Genomic DNA, 27,245 nt, shown 5'->3' with positions numbered 1-27,245 from the left:
TCACCGATGGCGGGCGTAAGCGGGGCTCATCGCACTGTCGTTTCCGCCGCTAGAATAGCTGTTTACGCATCCAATCACGAGGCAGACGCCAATAAAAGTGGCGATGACTTTCTCGACCGCGTTAGACTTGCCAAACGCCACCACGTGTTAGACTTTTTTTTTCGTACTCAGGACTTTGCTTTGGACATCCGTTTAAACAGTGGTCTAGTCTCCCATGAAGCGAGGCTATAGATGATGTCCTGGACATTCAGAAGATACGCTATACTGTTGAATTCACCATCTTTCATGGTGTGATTGGCTCAAAGGACGGCTGCGCCCTCTGATTGTCCGGGGAAAATCATGGCGGAATTAGAGAACATAGTGGAGTTTGATGGTATCTAGATGAGCAGCCCAGGGCCTCGGATCACCACATTTCTTTTGCTGTGCTTGTCACATACGCTTGCTGTGTTTTGCTTTTTTATGTCGTTCATCGTTGGCGTGAACGGCCGGCACATGATGGACCTGGTCGTGTCGTGCACCCAACTGTCGCGCAAGGACGAGGCCGGTGTTTTGTGCAACGTCATCAGGTTCACCGTGGCCTGCTACAGCAGCCAGAGCGGCAAGGTGAGCTCATCGGAGACGGGTCTTGTTGTGTCGTAATTTTTCCATTGGATATCGCTCGGCGAGGTTAATTGGCCGTATAAATGATTTAACAAAACTCTAAACTGGAGCCCTCTATTCTTGGAATAATTAGCAATAATTCTAGAACATGGCGATATAATATCTAGCTTATGTAACCTATAACCTAATATTTATATCTAGCGCAGCCACAGTTATTCTTCCCGGCTAATATTATCACCACAGAAACTTCCGAACTAAGAACAAGGTACGAAGAAATATAGCAAACGTGCGCTGTCGCGCAATTGAATATTCATTGGAAAATGGTGGGAAATCTGTGTACTCCATTATATGTATTTGACGCCACGTTATAAGTGACGGTCCTTTCCAATAAAATTTCAGATGTCAGATGAGGGAAGACTTGATACTTCGTGTGCGCTGCTTCAATGGCAATAGTTACCGCTACAGCATCCCAGCAGTCTGTTTTGCCTATTTACTTCGCATTTCCATTGTGTAGTGTTCAGTAAAAATTAGTCCGGAGCAACATATTACGGCGTCCCGCTTGATGGCTGAGTTGCTTTGAAATGTTATACCCCATAAATTAAAGCTGCAGCAAAATGAAGGAGGATGTGGTCGACCGAGCTCCTCCCTGAACGATGCGGGTGCAATCCCCGTCGGACTAAAGCTGCTGCGCGTACTCACTATTGCGCGTTCTTGCTTCATGATAATTGAAGCTGCGCATTTTATAACAAGGACGCGAGAATGACGAATACATGGCTGTAATTTACGTGGGCCTAGGATTGACTCAAGCACATGAGCCCACAGACTCAACACTTGCAGTATAATCTAAACGCTGACGTTGAGACGCAAGGCTTAAACAGGATAAATTTGCAGTTATGTGTCCTTTAGGGTAATGAAATTGACCTTCCATATTGTTGACTCAGTATTCCTAACGTTTTTTTTTTACATATCCGTTACCGTTCGTTGGTAATGACCCTAGAGTTTCCTAAAAAAATTACTGGAGGTAAATTTGGGGACAAATCAATATTTTAACAGTTCGTTAAAACATTTATTTGTCTAATCTTCGTGCTTACGATTGCAAGCGTTCTTGTTACACTACTTACTCCGCTTTGAATTTATAAATTCCAAACACCCAATAGTTTTCTAAACGCCATAAGGCAATTAGTCTGTGCAAATCTGTAAAAACTGCAAATTTTGATATTTTCGATGTGATGCTTTGTTGAAGATGATGTATTTGCAAAGACGCGAACCAAAAACCAGAAGGATGAAGTTACGCGAATCTATATTTACTAATAATAGTTTCTATGCTATGGTGCCATGCTTGCCGAACCGCACCGCGCGCAGCTCCCGCACACATTAACGCACCACAGTTCAGTGTGGTAAGTTTTGTAGGAAACTGTGATAACGACCAGTAGACTTGACGAAACATGGCAAAACTCATTATTCTGGTCGTTTTGACACGTATATACATGAGGCCCTGTATGGTAACACTGTAGGTTTTACCACCACTCGCCCATTGCTACCATACAAAGTTAACAAAGTAAGCAACAGGTTTTGCTGCGTTACTTCGACCATCCCTGTCTTCTATCTCGTGTATTCCCAGGGTCTAAAAATTAATCTGCAGAAAACTAAAGTAATGTTTAACAGTGTCGGAAGAGAACAGCAGTTTACAATAGGTAGCGAGGCACTGGAAGTGGTAAGGGAATACATTTACTTATGGCAGGTAGTGAAGGCGGGGCGGATCCGGATCATGAGACGGAAATAAGAAGAAGAATAAGAATGGGCTGTGGTGCGTTTGGCAGACATTCTCAGATCATGAACAGCAGGTTGCCATTATCCCTCAAGAGAAAAGTGTATAATAGCTGTGTCTTACCAGTACTCACCTACGGGGCAGAAACCTGGAGGCTTACGAAAAGGGTTCTACTTAAATTGAGGACGACTCAACGAGCTATGGAAAGAAGAATGATGGGCGTAACGTTAAGGGATAAGAAAAGAGCAGATTGGGTGAGGGAACAAACGCGAGTTAATGACATCTTAGTTGAAGTCAAGAAAAAGAAATGGGCATGGGCAGGACATGTAATGAGGAGGGAAGATAACCGATGGTCATTAAGGGTTACGGACTGGATTCCAAGGGAAGGGAAGCGTAGCAGGGGGCGGCAGAAAGTTAGGTGGGCGGATGAGATTAAGAAGCTTGCAGGGACGACATGGCCACAATTAGTACATGACCGGGGTTGTTGGAGAAGTACGGGAGAGGCCTTTGCCCTGCAGTGGGCGTAACCAGGCTGATGATGATGATGATGATGATGATGATTCCTAGAGGATTCTCGACTCGAAACAATTCCGCCACTCCAACCAGGTCAGCACAGCGCCGTCATTCGGCCCAAGAAGACGCTACGCTACTCGAGAATTGCCGTGAGGTATTCATGAAGCGGCATTAATCACTTCTGTCAATGGGTGGCGCAGACATCCACTTTCCCGAGTCGATGTGGAGCTGCGTTCTAGAAAAAGAAGTAGAAGGGGCCCTAATGGAAAATATTAAGTCGAGGTAGATTTAAGAAATAGCTTATCAGCCTTCATCACGTAACCCAACTGATATTATTTGTTGACTCTGAATACTAACCAGGCAAAGGTGGTGTAAACTGTACAGTGGTTAATATCAATGAATGAAACGAGATAATGCAACTGTATAACCATCAGGTCATATCTTTCTCTGTTGGAATGCTGGAAATCTTTTTTTGTTAAAGGTCTACAGGAGCAAGCGCGAGGGGCTGATCGCACATTTCCACTATCCCTCGATGTGCGTCAGTTTTAATGCATCGCTGAACACAAAGTTCAGATGACTAAATGATCAAGCTTTAGCTCTTAGCAATTGCTTTCTTGTCTTTTCAAGCGTGGCGTACAAGCATGTCCGCTCACCTGAGTGCCGTTCTGCTGCAAGACCACCTGACCCCGGCGGAGTCGTACACGAGCTTCGCGCTACCGGCGAACTTGACCATGGCGAGCTGCTCGAGCGTCCAGCGCAGTGGCCACACCCACTGTAGCCACGAGGTGACCAGCGACAGGGGCCACGAGTTGGAACGCGTAGCCGCCGCCCAGGCAGAACACCAGCAGCGCCAGGTCCAGAAAGGCGGCCGCACGCTGCCGTCGGGAAGGTCCGTGCCGATGTCATGGCGACGGTCAGCACGGTCAGCAGGCAGAGTAGCGCGTAGTCCAGTTGCGCGTCTCCTCACGCTGAGGCAGACCCGTCATGGAGTCAGTGGCAAACATGGGCACTACCGTAAAGGCGGTACGTGAATTGTGAAGGGAATATATTTTATAGTTATTTGTGGGCCGGTGAGCTAGAATTAAGGTAATCATCTAGGGAGTTGTGGCATAATGCTGGTTAAAATGGCAAGAGTTTGTCGGGCTGTCATTGCGGACGCGGAAAGTTGTGCGCTGTGGTGATCGCAGTGGCCGTCGGTGCATGGATAGTGGGATATCCGAGGACTTGCAGTACCACAGTCTGAGAATCGGGGTGTCGAATGCAATACGCTTCATCTGTAGAGAGACTGTGGAAGTTGGTTGTCAAGTGACAAGGTTAAAAACTAATTACGAAGGAGGCACAAACTACAGTGCCTCCTTTAAACTCAAAAGGACCGTGAGAATCCGTCTATATATTACCAAAGTTTGTGTAAACAGAATGAGTGATTCGCAAAACTCGAAATCCATTTCTGGTGCACCTAAATATTCATAGCACAAAATCAATGAAACAACAATAAACACGGAATGCATACTTGAAAGAACACTTACTGACTTTGTAACGTGCAAAATAATGTGCACTGTTGCTTGATCAATTGAATTATTCTTGCTTGCTGGCACTGCACTACTTTATGCGCTGTCACAAAAGCGATTTCGCCTATCTTGCTCAGAAATTCACTGCCCTCTTGTTGTTGAAACGAAAACGCGCCCAAGTATTCAGGCTTTTATCAGTTATATTATGTTTGGAGACCGCTGTTTCTTGCACATCATGGGCAGTCTCCTTGCTATAATTATCAGTCTGCAATTGCACCTTGAGGACCTTCGACAAAATTATTTCTATGGCATCAGCTGTGGTATAAATGCAGCATTAGCTGTTCATGTCCACAGAAACGGCATTTGCATCTCATGTAGCAGTGATACTTTAACAGCAGGCATTAGTGGTGTCTACAAAAGGCTAGCTCAAACAAGCTAGACGGTCACGTTAAGTAGACTTTTTTCCCTAGAGTATGTGGCAAACAATCTAAATAGTGACTCAATGTAACTGAACCGGGTTCGTCTTAAAGGGCTTTTGCTGTATTACACCAAGCAATGGCCACGGCTTTTGAAAAGCTGCGAGCTTAGACCTTAACAAATAGTTGCAACAAGGACATATAGAATATTATTAACTGAATTTGTATGCATTCACACTTGACGGCCATAAAATGGCACTGGCCACTGGGAGGCTGCAGTTATGCTGCACATCGAGTTCCAGTTAATAAATAAACGACGAGGCAACGAGGCAAAAAAAAAAAAAAAGGGCAAGCACGGTGTTGCATAGGGAACTTTAGTGAAGCGTTAACCTAAATACAGTCAACAGCAGTCAACATCATTAAGAATTCAGCGAGAAGCACGCACAGCACTGGGACTGCCACAACTGTCACAATGCAGTATATGTGTGGTGTGGATCAGCATTGATGGAATCTGTGGCCGGAAGGCAAAGTGGATTAGTCTATTCTTTTTCCAGGGAGCTTTAATGCAGTGTTGATTCAAATGAACTAGTTTGCAGGCCTTTTGCCGAGCACGTCAGCAGCACGACCTGTCTGTCTTGCTGAATGAAGCAGTTGACTTGTTTGTTGCAAATTGGTCTCCGTTATAGGCACAAAGGTAAGATACGTGCTACATCGCTTCTGGACTTTGACTCAGCAGCCCATTTGGCATCATGGAGTAAATCGCAAGCGCGAGCTACAGGTTGTGCCAATATTAGAAAATTTCGAATTGCAGTTTTGAATATTGTCCTATTAATTCAGTCTTCAAATTGAATTGTCTTTCATCCTAAGTACGAAAATATTTCGACTATCTTTCTAGTGCTTTAAATCGTCAACTGTGTGACCAAATGTCATATTTGAGGAACAGTACGGCAAAGTTCATCACCGCAGTCAATTAGGCATGCAAGTGAAGTTACTCAATGTAGCAGGCTACGCCGCTCGAGGAGCCAGATTCTGCCGCTTTTGACAACTTAATATTGTCGAAGTTGATAAAAAAGAACCGATAGCTGAACTTTGATATGATGTATACAATGGTATTGCAGAAACGTTCTTTGATATTTTGTGACACGCACACCTCGCCAAACTGGTATGACAGTTTGGTATGGCAGTTTGGTATGGCAGTTTGGTATGGCAGTTTGGTATGGCAGTTTGGTATGGCAGTTTGGTATGGCAGTTTGGTATGGCAGTTTGGTATGGCAGTTTGGTGTGACAAACTGGTATGATATCTGCGGTCTGAACCACTGTAGCTGTAGGTGATCGGCACGCGAGTCAATTTTCACAACTTATGTCAGATTGGTGGGAAAGCACTGTAAATGGACTTGTTACAATATAAAATTTGTTTTCATGCATGATACCGCTCTCTGAGAGCCACATATAGCGCCGTAGTATGCCAGCTATCCGTTTTAATGAAAACATGTTTATTAAAGATCTGACCTGGTAGATATTACAACTCTGTCACATCGGCTATTTTACTTAAAGAGCTACACACTACTTGCAAAACAAATTGTAGGGTGGTATTACTTAACGAAATGCCATGACTAAATTATGATAGAGTAAATGTTCTACTTGTGGAATTCAATCAGTGCATGTAATGAAGTAACGTTACTTTCACAATAACCCCTGAGGTTCGCACTAGAAATAAGAAATATCTGGGGTTAAATGCATTGATTATCTTCTTGAAACTTTTTTGCACTCCATTTTCCGCATTGTTTACAGTGCGAACTGGAGCGCCAATGCATTTCACCGCAGATTACTAAGAAATAAATATTTGCTCAAATATTTACTTTATTCTTCTTCAGCTTCAATTTCTCACTTTAATCATGTGCACTAAAGTTCACTAACCTCACTAATTACAATACTAATATTACCAAGCTAACTTCACTAATTACAAAGTTAACAAGTAGGGTTTTGTTACAGAGTTAATATCACTTTGTAATTTGTATTGCAAGTATTGTCCACCTGTTCAAGTAATCTATCCGATGTGGTTAACTTGAGATATGTACCACAGGACACCTTTAGGTCATCTTATAGAGACATAGATAATCCTGTGTAACCAAACAGGGTTTTCAGTTATATGTAACTCTATACTTTGAAGTCAAAACCATCAGTATAAGTATAAATCTGCTGCCATGTTCAGCATGCTACTGAACATTGTACTAAACGGAGGCAGAGTTATAAGCCGTAGGAATGTTTCCTGATAATGCCACACATGTGACATAGAATCAGGATAGGTGACACGGGTACTGTCTTCTTACCGTCTGTGATGACGCCAAGTAGATGTGACCAGAGACAAAGACCGAGGAATGCATAGTGAAAGCCGAGCCAATCCAAGACGTGCTCCTGGTCGAGCCCCTCCCTTACATTCCAGAAGATGGCTCGCAGATGCACGGAGGTGTAGGCGCTAAGGAACAGACGACAAAAAGAAGGGCGCAACGTTGTATTGGAAAGTAGAGGTCAGTGCCTGTGTGTGCAAAGAGAAAGAAACAAGGGAGGACACCAGAAGCTATATTATGTAATGTTTCTTTGCCTTCGAGTACATTTATAATTTTATTTATGATCGGCATCACCCTTTGTAGAAAGTCGCTCAGTTGTACTGCTAGTGGCTACGGCATTGCGTTTTGAGCTCGAGGTTGTGTGTTAGATACGTGTGGCAGTGACCATATTTCGACAGAGGCGAAATGAGAAACACGCGTACTTAGGTTTATGTCCACGCTAGAGAAGCACAGGTGGGCAAAATTAACCCGTAGTCTCCCACTACAGTGTGCCTTATAATAAGATAGTGGTCACGACAAATAAGGCTCCACAATTTAATATTTTACACCGAAGTTGTCTATGGCTAAGATCCCGGGATTTTTTCGTGGCGTAACGTCGACAGAAAATTATGGCTCATATCCTCAAAGGTAATGACTCATACCGCCGTAAGGCAGAGGCTACGAGCACTCAGCAAGGCGAGGCGAACTGCGCGTACATTCTTTGTAATCAGATACAACACACAGAACAGCATACGCTACCATAAATAACAAACTCAAAACAAATACCAGAGCCACATAGTTGATAAGGCGCTCCTTTGCCTACATGCAATGCGAAGCACGTAGCCCTTCAATTATGTTTCCTGGTAATGATTACTGTTGAGCAAGCTGCCGCGGCGACGGTAACTTGACTGCAGCGTACGAAGCAGGGAGTGATGTTACTATACTTTCGTACGTAAAAGAACCCGCCTAGCAACTAATTTGTGTTGTGAAAGTGTTATGGGAAGGCAACGTAAGTGAGGACTACCGGAGAGTAACGTTCATAGTAGACGCGACGAATTTCTCTTCTTTCTTGTCCACACTTTGTAGGTGCACGAAGTTGCCGCGCGAGCCAATTGGCAGGCCGTCGAAACATCTTAGGCTAATAATTAGGTGATGTCATATCAATGTTGCCAAGTGAACAATTCCAACCTACATCGCAATGGGTACTCGTCATAGTTGTCGTTTAAGCTTCGTTGTCCAACCACCTTCACAGCTTAGAGTGAAGGTGGTTTTTTCCCAGCAAGTGGTCGATACTGCTAGTAACAAAGGTTTAATGCCATGCCAGCCAATTACGGACCAAAAGAACAAAAAAGCACTAGGCTTGTTACTTTATATTAGCGCAGGATGCATATGTCAGTATTGTATTTGGGAGTTGATATTGTGCCAATCAAAGGCGTCAGAGCAAAGGCTACACCATGCAAATCACTAGGCAAAATAAATGCAAAGAAAATGTTGAACAAAAATGAAGTGTCCTTTCTTTGCATATCCTTGTTTCTCAGTACCAGATATACCACAAGCTTCACTCAAACCTAACCAATGCGCTTGCAAGCAATGTTAACCTAGATTGTATGCTAGGGACATAACTACGCGCAAGTAGTTTATTAAGTATTAAGAATTGAAAGAATTGGTTATTGCAGATGTGTGAGTTTAAACAGAACTTTCTGATTACTACTAAGCGATAATTGTGAACAAGGATGGGTCAGGTGAGACTTCATTATTGCAACGTGAACACTACATGCAGAAAAATTGTATTTGACGGTAAATATGTTTAAATAAGCAGATCATGGTATGAGCAAAAAGTGAGCTCGCCATATGATTGGCTTGGAAATGGCTATACAAGTGTCCAAAGGACCATAGGCATGGGCCATTTTTAATTAAGTCTGGCTCCAATATTTTTGTAGACTAGTGCATTCGATCATAATGAAATATTCAAAAAATTTGAATGTCAAATTCTTGGACAATTTGTTTCCACGCAATATTACATTGAATTTGGATTCAATATTTCAATTGTTCATGCACTCGCACAAGTTAAACAAGTGCTTGTAAGACTAAAGTAGTACTGTTGAATGATTTATTTTCCATGGCTTTAAAAGCACCTGCAATTCGAAATTGGGATAAGGAGGTGGCTGCCTGAGCTGAGTGATGACAAAATAATGCAGACAAGTATCTCTTGGTGACCAAAATAAGGAACAATCCCTGTCACCCCAGTGCTGATACGCGTATGTAGAAAGTAAATATCTTTTTCAAACATAAAAAAGCATCTTTTGACGATCTTTCTTTTCTTTAAAGAAAGAAAGAAGAAAAGAAAAGATTCTTTTGACGATCCTTTATTGATTATTTATACACAGTCGTGCAAAGCGTTCGGGAAGGTAGGTTTTACGGAAAGTTAACACGGATTGTCATAAATATCTGAGACTGGGAGATCGTAGAAAGATTGTCGTTACAAAGCATGCACTCACATCCACAGGGCCAACGTCTGTCCAAAGAATCCCGGCCTTTAGACGTCCATGGGGGCGTTTCCCGGAGGAACCGGGTCGGAGAGCGCCCCTTGTCAGCGCCTTAACACCTCGACCAAGTTCTGGAGTCGCTGACTGGAGTCGAGCATCGTCTCTGGAGATATATTGTCCAGCTTGTCCAGGTCGACTGCGGTGTGCAAGGTACACTGTAGAATCCTTTATGCGTCATTGTTTTACTTTATCCTCCTTAATTTGTTCTTCGTTCCCCCTTTCCTGCCCTTTCTTTTGGCTTTGCTGCTGTCATTCGCGCTCATCAATGAGTCACAGTAAGCGAATAAACCACTTATGTGCTCCGAATGCTTCATTTTGGGCATTTAATAAACTGCGCTTCAAAGCGTGCAATTTAATCAGAGGAATTTAGTAATGGGAGTATATTTGGATTTGAGTACCACTCTATATTTATGGTGAAAAGGGAAGTTCCTCATGCCAGAACTATTTGAATTTTGCTTCTGACACTATCCGATTCGTATTTGATATATTTTTTTAAAAATTACTGCTCGCATACTCCAAGTGAAAGTCAAATACAAGGAAAATAGTGAACAAGAAAGACGAAGGTGGATGTTACGATTGTCCGCAAAATATAGTAGGCACCAATCGTTCCCATTCAAAACTCGTTCAACGACTGCCTGTGACTTGGTGCGCCATTAGCTTTTAGTGGCGCTAGTTTTCATAGCCACATATTTTAATTGCGGAAAGCAACGTAGGCTCACGGTAGCAGTCGGAGGGGTTCTTGAAAGCCGGACAAGGATATTTGATGTAGGAGAAATACGGGAGCAGGCAACGTTGCTTGGCGTGGTATATCATGCGACCCGTCGATATTGTGGCCACTAGAATATCAAACAGACGGTAACAATGTAGAACTTGACCCTTTTATTTTTAGAATTGGCTAGATGAAAACTATGAAAGCACTGAGTACCTATCTAAATATTTGTGGCTGCTTGCATTACTGAACTACATTTAGCCATTTGTCCTAGTTGTAAGACTCCACACAATTATATTTACTGTTCGCCTTACATGGGCTGCAAGAGAATAAAATTAAACCTATGAAGAAACTTTGCGGGTAAACAAACCTAACATGGTAACCAAAAGTTATAATGACGTTGGGGGAAGACTTCATGTTTACACCAAGTCAGGCGCATCGAAATATTGAATGCTCACTATGACTGATCAGGCCCAACATTTAAGTTGCAAGGCTACCTACAGACAACCAGTACATATGTAAATAAAACGGGCATTGCTGCAAATGGCGCATCAGAGTTTCTTTTTGTATTATTGTGCGCTTTCTCGTTTGCATGTCAAATAAGAGTAAACTTGTAAAATCATATTAACCGTACTATTAATGCGCCGTCTTACATTTCGTGCAATGAGGTCGTTTGCAAATAAAGTTGATCTAGGCTATGACATGTAAAACGTCAAAATGGAACCCTATACTTTGAAGGAAATGTTCACACACTGTGTGTTACTTCATCGTGGTGTTATTGCATTCTCGTCTTGCGAAGACTGTGAAGGCCGAGGACCATGAATAAGTTGTTCTGATTTCTTAATTTTCCAAAATTTAAAACCGATTTGCATTCGCAGAACCAGGAGGTTCCCTTTCCTTTTTTTTGTACGCTTTTCAGTATGTACCAATGAAACAGAACATCCTGGCATTGAATAACTGTGGGTTTCTATATGAATTTAGCAGAGCTGGTTGACTCTAGAGACAAGGACCCCTCCCTTTCTTCTGCAACTAAACATCAATAGGTAAAACATGCACCTGGATTTCTTGGCATCAAGAGCAGATCGATTCAACAACTATACATTCCTGACTAATTCCCACTATCAGTTACAATACAAGTCTAATGACTTGCAGTCTTTCAACGAAGCTCGTCCAACTGAAATTTATTGCTTTAATCATAGCCGCAGCCTTATCTGTGCATATGATGCAGTCAAGGTTCTTTGCCCAATCGGCAACACAGTTGGCAGTGTATTACCGCATTCTCCCGATATCGCATATTGCAGATAGTCGACACGGCTGTATGCTGCAGACGGCGATCTACCTTGTGCGTTCTTGGTGAAGATCGTAGGTGGGTGGGTGGACGTGGTCATGATGAAGATGCGACCGCTGGCAGCCCACTGTCATAGACAGTCAATGAGGAAGAAGCTGTCGAGGATGTCTATGCCAAAAATAGGCTGGTCTAGCAACACCACATTTGCATCGGGAAATGAGAAGTTGCTGTGTGGACGATATACTCGTAGACATCATTGCAGTTGATAAGTGTGTTACTATCCGCAGGGATCTTTAGTGGACAACATTGCGGATTGAAAAGCGGGCGAGTTAGGAGCTATCCAATCTTGGGCACCGCACACACAAACGAATTAGGAGAAAGAAGACAGGACAAGTACTAGTCTAACAATTGAAAGGGTTTATTCTAGGAAAAAGATTATTTACCCAACATCCATGAGTACGCTTATGAGCGCTCATCATACGCTTATGAGCGATCCCTGGACGTGATCTCTTCATTTGATCTCTTTCTCGTATTTCGTTTTCGTGTACGCTGCCCAAGAATGGAGAACGTATGGTGCCATTGAATGTCAACGAGTGTGCCTTAGCGCTGACAGTTTTGCCCAGAGCTCGTGTGATTGTCTAGCATGGAGCCATGTCGTATGGCTCCCATTTGTACATCGGATAGGCGGGTTTCATAGACTACCCACAGGTGTCGCACTTTCGTATAGCATTGCATTTCTCCCCGCCACGTTTCAAAGCGGATGCCAAATAATCATCAGCATCATCATCATGGAAGGAACCAGGGGCTCGCATGTTTCATACCGGTTATACTATAGAACACGAATGACGATTGCTAAGGTACAGGATAATCATGGAAAGACGAAACTAAAGGTGCAGCGCTCTTGCACCAATTTCTATATGTGCTCATGTTGCACCTTTTCCCAGTCAATGTAGTAGCGTAGTGGCAATTTATTGTTTGTTGAAATAAGTACAGGAATGAAAGGCAGGATATTACTGCTTACTGCACTGTAACATGGCTGTAACTGTTTCGATAATGAATCGAAAAACTCATGAAGATACGTAGGCTGCGATTCTCACTCTGCCTTTGGTGTCCCTCCCAGGTCCAACTGGCTCCTGGAGCAGCGAGGTAAACAGCATCCGCAGCCTCACGTTCATGTCATGCCACAGGTGCCAGTTGCGGGCGATGCAGGCGAGACAGTGCCTTGCCGGTGGCATGAACAGCCAGTTGAAGATGTCTCCGTGCAAACGACCACTCTAGCTGGGATCTTAGTTGGCGAAGATGTCAAGACGGCTGGAAACTTCTTGCTCTGCATGTCCAAGTGCAAAGATATGTAACGAACTATCAGATATAACAAATAATTGGATATAACGAGGTGATTAAAATTCTGTTTGCTTATAACGAATATCACACACAACAAAGGTGGTGTCGTGTCGAGCGGTATGTTATGACGAAGTTCGACCGTATCATACGACCACATTATTTGTAGACGTCGTCACACTGTGCTACGAAGTTGTGCCAGTAATTATTTTTTCTACAGACATTGCCATTGTTTTCCTGCAGGGATTCTATTAAAATAATCCATAACCTTTAGAATTCATGACCATGAATTCCTTTGAATATGATTAAAATCAAGGCTCATAAAAATATTAGCAGGTATGATATAGCATATGTGCTCATATAAACACAAGTTCAGTGAATTTTTGACTTTCTTCGTCGTATTGAATACAATAAAGCCTTTCTATAGCAAAGTCGGAGAAAGGAGCAGAATTAGTTTGTCATATCCACTACTTGGTCATATCAATTATTGCATGTACTGCACTATGAATTTATCCAGGGGATTTCAAAGCAAATTTCACTTCGTTACAGCCATTATTTCGTTGTATTCTGTTTCGTCATAATGTTTTACTAATGACTTGTATACTTGCCTATTGTAATGAGCTTCAACCGTATTTACCAAGCTACTATCTAGCACATTTTCAAATGTTTTCCATGCCGCTACCATCCTACGGATCATTATCATCATCCTTACCTTATTATCTCCACTGGGCAGGACGAAGGCCTCCCCGAACGATCTATAATTGCCCCTGTCTTGCGCTAGCTTATTTCAACTTGCGCCTGCAAATATACTAATGGCATTCTCCCACCTAAAGTTATGCCGTCCTTGACTGCGACACCCTTCCCTTAATACCGATTCAGCAACTGCAATATTACACCTGTTATCTATGCTACGCACAACATGACCTGCCTAACTGAATTTTTTTTCTCTTAATCTCAACCAGAATATCAGCTATCCTTCTTTGCTTTCTGACACACATCGCTCTCTTCTGATAGCTTGACGGTGCGTCCAACATTTTTCGTTCCATCGCTCTTTCCGTGCTCCTTGTTCTCGAGCTTCTTTATTAACCTCCAAGTTTATGCGCCACATGTTAGCACCTGTAGAATTAACTGATTGTACACTTTTAAACAAGAGTGGTAAGCTCCCAGTCAGGATTTGGTAATGTCTGCCGTATGCACTCGAACCCATTTTTATTCTTCTGTGAATTTCCTTCGCGGGGTCCGGGTCCCCATGGCAAATGAGCAAAATAAGCGTACTCCTGTGCAGACTCTAGATGTGGACTGACAATCATGAATGCTTGTTTGCTTTGTCAGGTTATTTAGCGTTACCTTTGTCTTCTGCATATTAATCTGCAACCCCCTCTTTTTCTCTGATAAAGATGCCCTACTGGTTCCTAGTAATCTTCACGCAACCAATGTGAAAAATTTGCGCAACTTTTGCAATATGTGCCAATACTTGAGTAAGGTATAATGTGACTTTGTCTCCTTCGCTCATGGTGTCAACACGTGAAGACGCAGTTAGCTTCAGTTCATTTTGGGCTAGCTGTAGCAAGAAAAAAAGTGCGAACAAGGGCTACGAGTTAAGTAGCACCCTCTGGTGATGACGAGCTGCATTCGCGTGAAAGGTTAGTACTCACAGTAACGAACCCTCCTGCTTTCACTATCCCATTGCAATGTTAGAAGAGAAAGCTACTGTACCCGCCGTTCTTGCTCAGTGACTATAGTTTTGGGCTGCTGAGCACAAGGTCGCGGGATCGAATCCCGGCCACGGCAGCCGCATTTCGATGGGGGCAAAATGAGAATACACCCGTGTACTTAGATTTAGGTTCACGTTAAAGAACTCCAGGTGGTCGAAATTTTCGGAGTCCTCCACTATGGCGTGCCTCATAATCAGGAAGTGCTTTTGGCACGTAAAACTCTATAATTTCAAAGCTACTGAAACTTTCCTGTATTTACTCGAACAGTTCTGAATACATCAGAAGCCACTAGAGAATTTATGAGGGTTCTGCATCTGATCTGCATGATCATCTAAAGATACGCGTTTCTCACGGCGTGACTGCGCATGCGCCCTGCAAGTAATGTGAGCTCGGCCGTGCGGCCCGATGTCGGGGGGAAAGTCCCCGGAAAGCAAAAGCGCGCGAACGCGAACTGCAGCCAACAATCGTGCCGTGTAGCGCATTGCAACTGCGCTGCCGACTCGACGTCGGTGATTCAGCTCAGAATTCACGGAGCACATCGGTTGCGCTGAGCGTTTTTCACCGAACACCAAATATACGCACGTGCTCTCGCGCAAGAACGTTGCGGCGTTCTTTGAAGGTTTAGATAACGTGTTCGGTTGTCTAGTTTGTTTCAACTGTAGTATCTGTGTTCTTGCTTGACCGGAAGCATTGTGATTATAATAATTATTCTTTCGTGCATAGCTTAGCGCATGTTGTAACTTATTTTTCGCGTGTTATGATTCCTGGTAATTTCACTGTCACTTTGCTTTTTACAGCACACATGTATCATATATGTGTTTTTCTGCACTTGACCCTATGTTATCCATAACAGAAAGCCTCCCGTACACTACCCTCGGATAAAGAGCCTGTAATCTGTAAATAAATAAAATAAATAAATAAATAAATAAATAAATAAATAAATAAATAAATAAATAAATAAATTGTATTATAGTTGAGATGCTGTTGTCGGCGTTCCGTAAGTAGCGTTAGAAACCGAGGTCTGTAAATTTCGTCTTCCCGCGGTCTGTAGCAGCGACTGTCTTTCGAACAGCATGCAAGTTGCTGAAAACCGAGTCAAACATGCGACAACTACGTATTTCTGCCTGAAGGAGTTGCCAGCCCTCTCATATATTTGTTTCTTTTTCAACTGTTCCAGGGCGACGTGCTCGCCGGAAGTGGCGATGATGGCGAGGATGTCCCCATCGCGGACTTCGGACGAGACTCCGTAGAGCAGGAGCAACTTGGTGCGCGTTCAGCCCCACAGGCGCTGACCCAGGCTGTAGAGCTTGAGCCCTAACTTCAGGTCTCGAACCTGTGTCAGAGCGGCCACATTGCCATCATGACGACGTAGCCATTGGCACCATTGCCCGCAATTCTTGGCAAAAGCGTACCTTGGCGTTTCTTGGCATTCTTAGAAAACGCGGCCCGGTGTGTTGCTGACTCCCCTGCGGACATAGAGGACAGGCCATCTAGCACGATGGTGTCTGGCGACCCGCCCTGCCAACCTGGTGGCTTGGTGTCCCGGTGCCCACCCTGTGGAACCTACTGACCATCTTGACGGTACGCCCAACATTTTTTTTGTCACCATCTAGTGACATGGTACCTCGCTGCCCGACCTGCTGAACTGGTGTCCAGCGATTCTATCTGCGCGATGTCTTGCTGCGCAGCCTGTAGACCTGGTGGTTAGCTGTTATTTTCGCCTGCTACGCTGCTGATCATAAGATCATGCGTGCATGGAGGAATCACAGCTGGCAAAGGTTTTTTTCTACTACAATTTCATTGTCAAAAAGACAATTTGGGCGAGTTGTTTAACATACGCAAAATCAACCTCTGTGTTAACTTCATTCTTTTCGCGCAGTTTGATTTTTGTCATTACTTTGTATTTAAAGGTTGTCTTCATTGCAATAACGGGAGATGTAGCGAGAATCGATATCGGGCGCTGATTTCGCGTTGGCTGTCATTTTGCCATTGACCGTGCATGTGGTTGCGCAAATGAATGCTCACATCCTGTCGTGAATAGAGTTAGCTTTTAACGCGTTGACGCAATTCAAGCCACGTTTTTGAAGACATATCTCGAATTGGATGAATTAATGCTCTTTTATGCAAGACATATTCGCGGATTTTTTTTTCAAACAACGCGGGGGGCGGGAAAGCCGGGCCAAGTTCGTCTTCCCAGCAGACGACGTAAGCACCATCCTTGCGACTGTTACCAAATTATTACGCTTAGTCAAGTTTTGGTGTGGCAACCACGCAATGTAACCTCCATTGCTATAACTGCTTTGTCTTTCGTTTCGTGCTCGTGTAGTTGGCGTATCTGTTGTTAGCCAAATGGACTACACCTATTTGTTCAGTGTAGCACGTCCTTGAATAAGATGTCCCGTAGTTTAAAGAAATAATCGGTTCGCTACTTATTCGAAAACACAATTCAAAACTTGCTGACACGGTATTTTAGAAATATTGCAGGCAGGTTTACATTTGCTGGCGTTTCACATTGTTTTTGATTTTTTTCTCTCGTGGCAGCATCAGTGGAGAATAATGCTGACCACACGCAGATGTTATAATCGACTTAAAACAAAGTTTTTTAATAGGTGATATGCAATTAACGGTGATGCGCACAAGTTGATTTTTCCTATGCAACGCTCAATCTATGCAATATTTATGGACAACCTTCTTCTACAATTTTTAGAATTTTGGACTACACCGATCTGAATCATTCTAAATGCGAACACCAAATAAGGCGGATGCAAAGCATGAGATACCTCTGTAGCGATGTGATGAGGACGAAGGCGATGTGTGATGCTTGCCTGGGAAGAATGATGATGACCGTTGTGTTCACAGACAAGCAGGACGCATTTCTAATATGTATTCTGGGCATATCCAGGGAAATTGCAATCTTGAGGAAGCGCAATTAGAGAACTTTATGAAGACAGTCACCGAGGGCCATCTACTCTGTTGTGATGGCTACGTCCTTATGTCCCTGAGTATCTGAAGAGCGATGGTAACATAGGGCAACATAGGATTTCTCCAGCGTTGGTTAAGGAACCTAATTAATATGAGAAACAATCGCGTTTGCCTTGACCACGCAGCATTATTAGTGAGATCAGTTTATCTTCTATCATTGTTACCTCCCGTGCATGTTTTTGACTTTCTTTGTGGACGATCCCTGAAAGTTTTCTTTGTGTGCGAAATGTACCATCTGTAATTTCTCCCCTTCTGTTTGTAGCTTTGTAGAACTCCGTTTTCACTTCTACTGTCGCTTCATACTTTAGAAGCGAAATGTGGACCAAGGATTTCATAATAATGATAATGTCATTCTAAGGACCAGATTGCGACACAACGACCTTGACATGAGGACGTGATTTTGAATATGTCAATGCTGGCATGACTACTTAACTGCTTTGGGAGGTTAGAGCTGGAACTCTACACATGTTCGGCGCGTGCGTCGTCGTTGACGTTGATGCAGCAGCGGCGGTGGAAGCAGCAGCGCGCTGTACAATGCTCATGGTTGCAAACTTCTGAGCGAATAGCTTCTTGGGTTTTTTCGTCTGTTCTCGTGGTTGGTCGGTGGTCCCACTCGGCAAGGAATTCTTCGTTTTTTCGTTCAATTGTTGTTCGTTGGTTCGTTCGTTAGCTAATTCTCGGTGAAATCGTATATTCCTTCGTTCGTCCGCTCGTTCAGGCATTCGTTCGTTCGTTTTTGCTGTTGGCTTACATTGAGAATCGTACAATTTTTTTGCGACAGCACTTAAGTAGTCATGCCACCGATGTCATAGTTCACCATTAAACAGTCCTCATATCGCTTTATTTTTCAATCTTGTGCTTGTCATGCTGAGCATGTCGGTGTCGTCGTTATCACCGTGCCACTGTCGCCATGTCGTCATCGTTGTCGTACTGACTGTCCTAGTTATTGTCCTGTCTTCGTAGCAGACCAGTCAGCTTCGCCGCAGTCATCACCTTTACGACCATGTCGCCGTTTTGCAACCTCGTCTTCGCAACATCATCTTGGTGTTCGTGTCATCGCTGGCAGCATTACGTCCTCGTCATTTTTGTCGCGATTCATTGTTGTCTAGTTATCGTACCATTGTTTTGGGATTGTATTTTTGTATTGTACGTACACGCGCACGCACATTTGCCTGTCAAAAAATGGCTGTGGCTTAGCTAAGGTTAAGCCCAGGATGCGAAGCATACTAGCCTTTATTTTAGTTGTTGAACCACTGTTTAGCCTGGTGAACTGCTGTTGCTTGGCTATATTTGGTTCGGCTAGACGAAGAAACAACTCATGCGTTACTCTGCTTCGCCTTCAAGAGTGGAACGCGACAGCGTTCCCGTCGACCCGCCAAGGGGTGTAAGACAATGGGCTACGGCGCAGAGACTACGCGCCCCGCATTGGACGCGGTGAGCGTCGAGCAACGCAGCGTTCGGCGCGGCAACGAAATGTGCGCCTGAGCAAGCGACGCACGCCTGAGCCTTAGAAACAGCTCGTTTCTAAGGCAACACCGCATTCACTAGAGGCGCTTTTGTACCGCTTTGAAGCATCGTACTCGTGGCTCAGTGGTAGCGTCTCCGTCTCACACTTCGGAGACCCTGGTTCGATTCCTACCCAGCCCATCTTGCAAGAGTTGAGCCAAAGCCACCTAGAAAATCAGTCTCTGTAGCACGCCGCAACCTTCGCTTCTCATTCCAACGAGCAGCTCTGTCTCCAGGAGGCATCTCACCTCGTGAGTGTCTAGCAGAGGCAAGCGCAGCTGCTTGTATACAGCCGCGACGCCGCGAGCGACGGCGCGAGTTGGAGCCCCGTTTCTCCTCTGTCGTGACGTCACGGTGTCACGTGGTATTGAAGGCGACACCGCCGCGCCTGAGGAGCTGGGTTGAGCTCTCGTAATATGCTTCGCATAAGAGGATGAGGTATGTCGTAAGGCGTTGCTGAGCTAGTGGTTAGTGTGCAAGATGGGTAGCCAGAAAGGTAGCCACCCGCAGAGTGGAGAATAGCGTAACATTAGCTTAAGCCACATAATCAATATAACAGGAGCAGCTATGATGAGCAACGCCATTATTTCATCAATTATTAAGATACCTATACGATTTAATACGAAGCTTTGTTCAACTACCTTGCCATGCTTGGCGTGACCACTACTGCCTCTGGGTCGGCCATTATCTCGATTGGTGCATTTGTGGATGTATATGCGAAGGATATACGTGCGCCGAATGCAAGTACCTGGGATTGGGCTTGTGACAACCCTTGTACGCTGATCGACGAAGTAGCGCCAGTAGGCGCACCTCTCTTGGGCGTAATAAAAAAATAATTAATGTGTATCATACATGCATAGAAATAAGTATCACCGAAGCGCACAGGCGTCCTAATGAATTAGCACGTTATAATCAATCTATTCCTTCGTGCCCTTGATTTTCCTTGAGTTAGCCATTCTGCATGTTCAACTAGGGTTGCGCCATTTCTTCGCCGATTCTGCAGAATGGTTCAGTGCCACTATCGGCCCAAGGGTTACGAAATCCTAAATGTTAAACACGTGTCGTACTTCTCTGTGCATACACTTATCATCGCCATTCATGCATCGCTAAACATAAGCTGTCTTTGTCCTCATGGCATCACTTATGAACGGTGTAGTCTACAAATACAAAAAAATTGCTTGGAATTAAGGTTATGACCTTTGTGGTGGATAAACATCATATGGATTACACGCTCCACACGATGAATATAAGTATTTATCGATGTGTTTGAATGCACGCTTCCTTTAAGCTTCGGAAAATTGCAACGTATGTGTAAGGTTTGCATTAATTTGTTTTCACGTGGCCTACATCAGACATATCACATGACTACTTTGGGCCAACTTAGATATTAGGTTCTACAGCGGCGTGGCGATACGGGAAGGAGAATTATACTCCGGTCCAACCATTCAGATTCTGTACTTCATTATTTGTCATATGCCTCGTTCGTTCTATATAAGTCAGTAATATATATGCTGCACCGTTTTGAACAAAAGTATCAGCTGATGGGCTGCGCAGGCATTTATCCTCTTCTCTCAACATTGCTATTCCAGATACCATGTTAATTTACTCAATTTTTGAATCCATGTACTTACAATGTACTTGTACTTGCCTTCTCGCAAGTACAAACTACTGATAAAGGTATTTGCGACTTGGACTATCTGGTAATATAGAAGATATATTCTGATAGTGCATAGACGGAATAGTATAAGCGAAGCACGCAAGCATTGCTCGATCTTCTATCAACATAAATAAAAAAATAGACAAACACCCTGCTATATGTCATCCGTTCCGAGATATCACAACTCTTTACACGATAGCGTTACTAATGGAGCGCTGACGCTCGATAAGAACCAGCCAGAAAATCTGCAATGTGATGCCCTTTCGGGGTCACTAAATTATAGTAAATGATATGTCCTTTCTTCTCTAGTACCTATCGCTTAATTTTGTTTGTTATTGCTCGAACTTACGGCATTTTTTTTTCGCTTGGTTACCTATTGCACTTCATTGCGTCTATCAGCGAACGTGACCCTAAAATGTGAACAAATGAAAGAGGAAGCTAACTTCAAGAAAAAAATAATAATACCGTCATCATCATCACCAGCAGTTTCCCAGCACATCAGCAATTTAATATAACCCTTGCCTTACACGAACTGATTTTATCTTATGCCTGCCAAAATTGCTATATTTAACAATCCACGTAATTGCCTACTGTTCTCGATAGCACTTCACTTGGCACCCATTGTGTAACTCGAATTAACCACCGGTTATCTGCACGACGTATTACGCGGCCCCGCCGCCTCCATGATTTCCTCTAATTGTCGACCAAAATAACGGCTAGCCCGAAAAATCCACTCGGCTGTCTTCCTGTGACTGAACGAGAGGTCCAACATTTTTATTCCCAAGGTTCTTTGTTGATCCCAAAGTTTCTGCTCAATATGTTAGCACCTGCAGAAAACAATCATGTACACATCTACAAGATACCGCTAAGCTGCTGGTTATGATTTCGTGATGCGTGCCGTACACGTTGCAGCCGATTTTATTTTCCTGTAAATTGTCTTCCTTTGGTCACGGCTGCCTTTGACTGATTGGCCTTTTATATGCGTTTAAACTCACCGATTGTTGAGACTGACTATTAATCGCAAATTGACATTCTGTTGCTATGCAACGTAACAGTAGCTTCATCATCATCATCATCATCATCATCGTCGTCGTCGTCGTCGTCGTCGTCATCGTCATCATCATCATCATCATCACCATCATCACCACCACCACCACCACCACCATCATCATCATCATCATCATCATCATCATCAGCCTATGTTTATGTCCACTGCCAGGACGAAGGCCTCCTACTGCGGTCTCCAATTTATTAGGTCTTTATCAGTCTTTATCAAGTCCTTTACTACTTGGGAGAGCTTGCCATCTGATTGCCTTGGTGCCTTGGCTCCCGCTTCAATTGCCGCCTCTGAAGCCAGCCTCGTTACGGTTTCATTCATTACCTCTATGTCATCGTCATCATCTCTGTTCTAAGGCTGCATATTTGTTTGCAAGTGCCAGCCTAAATTTCTCTGCTTTTACCCTTACTGCCTCTAAGTTGACCTGTTTCTTCTTGACCAATTTGACTCTTTCTCTGTTCAAATTGAGGTGAATCCTAGCCCTCACTAACCTATGATCACGGCAATTTACCCTACCTATCGCTTCTACATCCTGCACTACGCTGGAATCGGCAGAAAGTGTTAAATTAATTTAATTTCTTGTTTCACCATAAGGGCTTCTCGAAGTACATACTCTGTTGCTATGCTTCCTGAAAAAGGTGTGCGTTATTCTCAGTTTATTCCTTTCTGCGAATTCTATTAGCATCTCTAGCGTTTCTAGAATCGACGCCGTAGTTGCCAATTGCTTGTTCACTCGCCTGCTTTTCTCCCACTTTTTCATTGAAGTCACCCATTACTACAGTATACGGAGTTTTCATTTTTCTCATCGCTTATTCAACCTTTTCATAAAACTGATTTATTTCCTCATCGTCGTGACTGGATGTTGGAGCATAGGCTTGTGCTACCTTTAATGTATAATTCTTATTAAGTTTAATTACGACTAGTGCTACCCTCTCATTAATGCTGCAGAATTCGTCAATGTTTCCCGCTATGTCCTTGTGGATTAGGAATCCTACCACGTATTGCTTCTTATCTGGGAGAACTGTACAGCAGAGGACATGGCCGTTATTCAGCAATGTATAAGCTTCAGCAAGTAACGCCGGAAGAAGTAAAGAAAGCCTTGGGAGATATGCAAAGGGGGAAGGCAGCTGGTGAGGATCAGGTAACAGTAGATTTGTTGAAGGATGGTGGGCAGATTGTTCTAGAAAAACTGGCCACCCTGTATACGCAATGCCTCATGACCTCGACCGTACCGGCATCTTGGAAGAACGCCAACATAATCTTAATCCATAAGAAAGGGGACGCCAAAGACTTGAAAAATTAAAGACAGATCAGCTTACTGTTCGTTGCCTACAAAGTATTCAGTGAGGTAATCGCAAATAGAATCAGGAGCACCTTAGACTTCTGTCAACCAAAGGACCAGGCAGGATTTCGCGAAAGCTACTCAACAATAGACCATATTCACACTATCAATCAGGTGATAGAGAAATGTGCGGAATATAAACGACCCTTATATATAGCTTTGATTGATTACGAGACAGCGTTTGATTCAGTCGAAACTTCAGCAGTCATGCAGGCATTACGAAATCAGGGTGTAGACGAGCCGTATGTAAACATACTGAAAGATATCTATAGCGGATCCACAGCCACCGTAGTCCTCCATAAAGAAAGCAACAAAATCCCAATAAAGAAGGGCGTCAGGCAGGGAGATACGATCTCTTCAATGCTATTCACAGCGTGTTTACAGGAGGTATTCAGAGACCTGGATTGGGAAGAATTGGGAATAAGAGTTAATGGAGAATACCTTAGTAACTTGTGATTCGCTGATGACAGTGCCTTGCTTAGTAACTCAGGGGACCAATTGCAATGCATGCTCACTGACCTGGAGAGGCAAAGTAGAAGGGTGGGTCTAAAAATTAATCTGCAGCAAACTAAAGTAATGATTAAAAGTCTCGGAAGAGAACAGCAGATTACGATAGGTAGCGAGGCACTGGAAGTTGTAAGGGAATACATCTACTTAGGGCAGGTAGTGACGGCGGATCCGGATCATGAGACTGAAATAATCAGAAGAATAAGAATGGGATGGGGTGCGTTTGGCAGGCATTCTCACATAATGAACACAGGCTGCCATTATCCCTCAAAAGAAAAGTGTATAATAGCTGTGTCTTACCAGTACTCACCTACGGGGCACAAACCTGGAGGCTTACGAAAAGGGTTCTACTTAAATTCAGGACGACGCAACGAGCTATGGAAAGAAGAATGATGGGTGTAACGTTAAGGGATAAGAAAAGAGCAGATTGGGTGAGGGAACAAACGCGAGTTAATGACACCGTAGTTGAAATCAAGAAAAAGAAATGGGCATGAGCTGGACACGTAATGAGGAGGGAAGATAACCGATGGTCATTAAGTGTTACGGACTGGATTCCAAGAGAAGGAAAGCGTAGCAGGGAGCGGCAGAAAGTTAAGTGGGCGGATGAGATTAAGAAGTTTGCATGGAAGGCATGGCCACAATTAGTACATGACCGGGGTTGTTGGAGAAGTATGGGAGAGGCCTTTGCTCTGCAGTGGGCGTAACCAGGCTGATGATGATGATGATGATGTTGCCGGTACTCGAATTTTTTTCTATTTTTTTTACATTTCTACAGCGGCGTGCTCACCGGAAGCGGCGATGATGGCGAGGATCTCCCCACCATGGACTTAGAATGGCTGTCCCTGGATTTGGAGCGAAACATCCGAACAGCCACTGAGCCCGGCTGGAGAGATTCAGCTACGCGTGGTTACGCAAACACAAAAATAAAAAGGCTCAACACAGCGCTGGCCATAGGGCCAGAAGAGAACGACGATGGCGGCGTGTAACGCCGATGACGTGCAAGACGACTCGTTCTTCGTGTACCACTAGTCGAACTAATAGTGCTAATGGTGTTTGCGGAGTAGTTCCTGAGAAGCATAAGGAGAGTTTTGGGGGGTGTAATCTAAATAGAGCACCGATAACAGGCGGCTTACGAAGTTATCGTGTTGGTAATGGCAGAGGAAACACGAGTGTAATGTTGGTGGATGCCATGAATAGCCCAAAGAACGGAAAACCACGCACGGCGGGAAAATGTGGTGGAGTTCTTCACAGCAGCCTATTCTGTTAGCGTACCGTGTTTTTCACCAAGGTGGTTCGGGACCCTTTTCGCCCTGTAATGCACAACGCACATTCTATATTGCACGCCGTTTGTTACGTCGTAATTTAAATGTGCGCGTGCGGAACACAAGTGGCGATATTAATTCATCAGCCTATTTTTACGTCCACTACATGACGAAGTCCTCTCCCAACGATCTCCAATTACCGCTATCCTGTGCCAACTATTTCCAACTTGCACCTGCGAATTTTCTCATCATCCCACCTCGACTGCACTTCCCTTTTCTTGGCACCCATTTGGTAACTCTAACGGTCTACCGGTTATCCATCCTACGCATTACATAGCCTGCCCAGCTCTATTTTTTCTAATTATGTCGATTAGAACATCGGCTATTCCTGTTTACCCTTTGATCAAAAAGTGCTCTTTTCCTGTCTCGTAACGGTACGCCTAACATTCTTCGTCCCATTGCTCTTCTCGCGGTTTTGTTCTCGAGTTTCTTTGTGAGTCTCCAAGTCTCTGCCCCTTATGTCAGCACCGATAAAATGCACTGATTGTAGACCTTTTTCTGCGATAGTGTTAAGCTCCCAGTCAGGACCTGGCAATGCCTGCCGTATGCATTCCAGCCTATTTTTACTCTTCTGTCAATTTCCCTCTCTTGGTCAGTGTCCTATGTGACTTTTGACCTAGTTAAACGGGCTCCTTCACAGACTACAGTATGAGTGGCGATCCTGAAAGTTTGTTCCATTGCCAGACTTGATTTTCAAGCATTTTCACAATCTATAAAAGCATTTTAGAGGGGCTTATTGTACTCTGATGTACTGCTGAACAACCCTTCATGAAGCAAGCCTGTTTTCTTAGTTTACTGAAATGTGGCCCTTATTGGAAAGCATCTTCGTGATTTAGCTGGAGCCAACTGTAGTTCCGGTTAGCTTCGGAATCTAATTAGAAAGTAGAGTGATAGCTATCTCTACTCATGCGACCTATTGCTTTTAGTAAAAATGGGCGCTCCATGGCAATAAATGAAGGAAATTATAGGAATTTTTTTTATGTAGACCTGTGTTTATGCATTACGAGGTTAAATACTGCCCAATACTATTGGTGCCAGTGTTACTTTGCAGAGTTTGCTGTTCGAAACATGTATTCCAGAACTTCAGCCACCAGCGGCCTCGTTAGCGGACAACGAAGCCTGAACTGACTCTTCACTTCTGCTATTCATAGCGCATCTTCAAGACCCCAGGCTGAGTACGTTGAAAAAAATCTCGTGACATGACTCGCGGGCCTGAACTGGCGCTTGAGTATTTGTTGTGCAGCAGAAAAAGTTAACCGTGCCGTTGGCATTTGGGTGAGCTCGGCAACCGTCGTATATCGAATCAAGTTTATTTTTCCATAAAGAAATGAAGGGAGGGCTGAACAAAATGTAAAATGTTGAAGGTTTCGGCCCCCGTTTACATGACAACCAGCCGTGGTGACCAGAGGAAAAATGCACTTAGCAATACAATTAAGTCGCAATTATACGAGTGATACAACCGGTATGAGTAACATGAAGGGATGCAAAAGAATATGAAGGACATAGCGATGTGAATGAGTAATTTAAGAGAATTGTATTTGCAATCTCGTTCTCATGCAGATAATTCAGAAAAAAAAAAGGGGGGGGGGGGGGAATGAGGTCGAAGCAACTGCGTAGAAAATGAAGAGCCACTTAACTGTCGCATGTACTTTCGTGCTGTTCTGCAGTTTTATCGCGTACTATGGTGCTCCGCCATCTATTAGAACGAACAGCTGTGCGCTTATGCTTAGCCGAAGGCTTCCTTGAAGCTGTTTCAAATATTCTACCTCAACAATCGAAATTGCTTTCTCGGGCGGCTACCGCGTTTCGGCTCTTGCAAAAGTTCTTGACAATTTACGAGTTACCGCTGTGAGGTTCTGAAACTTCATTTCCCGGCCAGCGGTAATTCTGACCTGCATACTTTCGATATACTTCAGATTCCTGGCAGATATTTGCTAAATAATGAAGTCGATATTTTTGAGATTCAGAATTTCGTATTTTCGCAATTCCGACTGCATAAAGTGAAAGCTGAGAAAACTACTCTATAGACAGTCTCCTCTTGATGTTATTGGCGTGTGGGTGCTTAAAGCAGCACACACGCACGCATACGTCACCTCGTTTAAGAACGTCCACGAGCTTGGAAATAAACTTTGAATTTCTTTCTT

At 43.8% G+C, this 27,245-nt stretch overlaps 1 protein-coding gene across 1 annotated transcript in view; it reads left to right on the top strand.

The window, feature by feature from the left end:
• LOC129386948 (uncharacterized) overlaps positions 1 to 27,245 on the top strand; it is a 32,970-nt gene extending 5,725 nt beyond the window's left edge. Inside the window, exons 2-7 of the mRNA XM_055075456.1 lie at positions 535 to 603; positions 3,509 to 3,904; positions 9,639 to 9,828; positions 12,796 to 12,821; positions 15,906 to 16,309; positions 24,555 to 27,245. Of these exons, the coding sequence (XP_054931431.1) occupies positions 3,523 to 3,904; positions 9,639 to 9,828; positions 12,796 to 12,821; positions 15,906 to 15,934 (627 nt within the window). The 5' untranslated portion in view covers positions 535 to 603; positions 3,509 to 3,522 and the 3' untranslated portion in view covers positions 15,935 to 16,309; positions 24,555 to 27,245. The remainder of the gene's footprint in view (positions 1 to 534; positions 604 to 3,508; positions 3,905 to 9,638; positions 9,829 to 12,795; positions 12,822 to 15,905; positions 16,310 to 24,554) is intronic.

This window comes from Dermacentor andersoni, chromosome 11 (assembly GCF_023375885.2).
Source record: "Dermacentor andersoni chromosome 11, qqDerAnde1_hic_scaffold, whole genome shotgun sequence".
NCBI lineage: Eukaryota > Metazoa > Arthropoda > Arachnida > Ixodida > Ixodidae > Dermacentor > Dermacentor andersoni.
Note: the sequence above shows the minus strand (reverse complement) of the source record. Positions and strands in the feature narration are given on the sequence as shown.